This window comes from Phytophthora parasitica (assembly GCF_000247585.1).
Source record: "Phytophthora parasitica INRA-310 unplaced genomic scaffold supercont2.78, whole genome shotgun sequence".
Lineage (NCBI taxonomy): Eukaryota > Oomycota > Peronosporomycetes > Peronosporales > Peronosporaceae > Phytophthora > Phytophthora nicotianae.
This window is the reverse complement of record NW_008649064.1, coordinates 138,393-140,795: the sequence shown is the minus strand read 5'-3', so window position 1 is coordinate 140,795 and position 2,403 is coordinate 138,393. Positions and strand designations below refer to the sequence as shown.

General features: G+C 43.5%; 1 protein-coding gene across 1 annotated transcript; it reads left to right on the top strand.

The window, feature by feature from the left end:
* The first annotated feature begins 1,650 nt into the window (after nt 1–1,650).
* On the top strand, nt 1,651–2,252 carry PPTG_18112 (hypothetical protein). Its single transcript, XM_008916022.1, has one exon. It carries the CDS (start codon nt 1,693–1,695, stop codon nt 2,074–2,076), a length of 384 nt encoding a protein of 127 aa, XP_008914270.1. The 5' UTR covers nt 1,651–1,692; the 3' UTR covers nt 2,077–2,252.
* The last annotated feature ends 151 nt before the right edge of the window (nt 2,253–2,403 follow it).

Genomic DNA, 2,403 nt, shown 5'->3' with positions numbered 1-2,403 from the left:
TGGCACTTTCATTTACGTCAGTCTGACAGTAATGATTATCGAACACCGAATCGGCGGGCGTTACGATATTGGAGCAATTCCCGGAACCGTTTAAACGCATTTGAACTTTAAACTGGTGATTGACATGGAATCTGAAAGGGGTGTACCCCCTCTTTCAGATTTATTCTTTTGAACATGATAAACAACGGATTTAGGGGCTGTAGGAACCGCTCTATTCTCAATCGATTGTGACTCAATTGCTCGAAGGGACGAAAAGAACAGTTATTGTTTCGTGTGGTCATGGATTACGTTCATGTACATATAATTTGAGGTCCTTTGCATGCGCCATAATTCTGTCGTGTCGCAACAATTACTACGCACTAATGTAATATGATAAACCAATCGAATTACGGTTATAGCAAGCAAGACAGGAATTTTCCTGTTACCAGCCTACCGTCGTAAATACCTTCAACTGGGTGAATGAGAGGATATTTGTTATCGTATCTGTGGCATCACGACTTGCATGTTAGTAAAAACACAAGGCATCTTGATTTCGGTGTTCCTGTTGTGGTCTGGAGTACATGCATTGGGTTTTCATCCCTTGGCAAAACGGATGGTCCAAGATAATATATATCGTTGCTGAACACTTCCGATGTAGGATGCAGGTTTTTTTTTTTTAATATAGAATATCTATATCGCCATCATATGTCACTGGGAGATCATAATTGTGGAGCATGTGCCAGAGAATTGCCGCGTTTCGCCGGCAAAACTGATGGATCCTATCATTTCCGAGGATATCTCATATCCACCATATGCCTTATCACGATAGAACCAAGCAACGATAGACGATCGAAATGTCTATCTATTCGGAAATTGCGCTGCTATAAATCAGTATTTAGTGGGTATTAACTCCTTAATGATTTCTAAGCTGAACGCGCACGTAATCGTACAAGGTATGGTTAAGAAGGGAATAACCTTCACATGGACCTTAAAGCCGTAATTCGAATCAGATATAGCTGTATTGGGCCTTTTTATCCTAGCCTCTGTCCGATTTATTTTGTATTGGACACCTAGACGGCGGCAAAATTGATGAAAAACCACAATACTTACTAATAAAAATAAGCAGCCGTTCGCCTGATAACGAAGAGTTTTAATGTAGCTTAGTTTTTGGCGAGATACATTACAGTGAATTAGTCTAGCTAATTCCTCGAAGATAACTGGAGACAGTTTGGCTGGAAAACCTACAACACCTGCAGAAGAAAATAGCAAACAAAATGAATGTGTGCGGACGAGAGCTCATTTATTTATACATGTATACCTACATATATATATGTTGATCTGAATTTGCGGCGAGCCATTACTGGCGTCAACCGCAAAAAGACAATTGAAATGTCTCGCATGATTTGAATACAGACCTTCAAGTTGGTACCCAAGTTGGGCAACCTAAAACAAGCTTTGTCTGCGGCTGTCACCTACTAACGAGCTATGAAAAAAAAGGCTTTCACAGCTACGCGAGATCCCATCACAGACTGCTATCGTGCTTAGCGGATGTTCGAAGTAAAGAGGCCGTGCGTTTGTTGTTGTTGCTCGTACAAATGCGCGCTGTGGTTGTTGGCGCTGTAGCCACGAAGACTGTCGTTCTTGATCCAAGCTTATGTTATTCCGCAATTTCCCCTCCAGTACCCGGGCCCAGAACAAGCGTCACCCGCGAAAATGCGTTTTTCCAACATCTTTCTGATGGTATCTGCCGCTGTCCTCCTCACTTCCGACCTCTGTGGAGCCACGAACGCCCAAGGCGACATCGTTTCAAAGCTGGGGCCAGAAATGGTTCGCTCGGCGGATGCGTTTGCCAGTGTCAAGAGATCCCTACGCAGCCACAACGTCGACGGAGACGATGAGGAAGAGAGAGCTGGAGGTGTTAACGCGTTTGAAGAAGGAAAACTCAATAAGATGCTGGGCGATATCAACTTCGCATACAAGAAGTTCGCCAAATGGTCCAATCGCGGATGGACGTCAAACGATGTGTATGATCATGTGCCATACAAGCTCTATTCCCAGTACTACGACTACCGCAAGATCGCTGGCCACGCTTCTTAGGCTAATCGCGAAAGTGTGACAGAGCCATGGTTAACACAGAACCCTTCTTTCCTTCACGAGGAAAACCATATAGCAAATGCGATTGCAAATACAGCAGATTCATTTCATGGTGAAATCATTTTTAGCTACTCTAACTCCTTCAATGAAATGCGTAATGCGCAGATCACGACTTAACTGGCTTATCTCTATGTTATCCACTAAGTGTCAACTTCTTGTAGCATTTGCGTAGCTTTCGTTGTTAATGGACAACATCATATCTACAGCTTCTCCTTGGCACGCTTTCGCAACCATCACTAGTTTCCCACTGCGCTCGTAGGTAGCCACCAT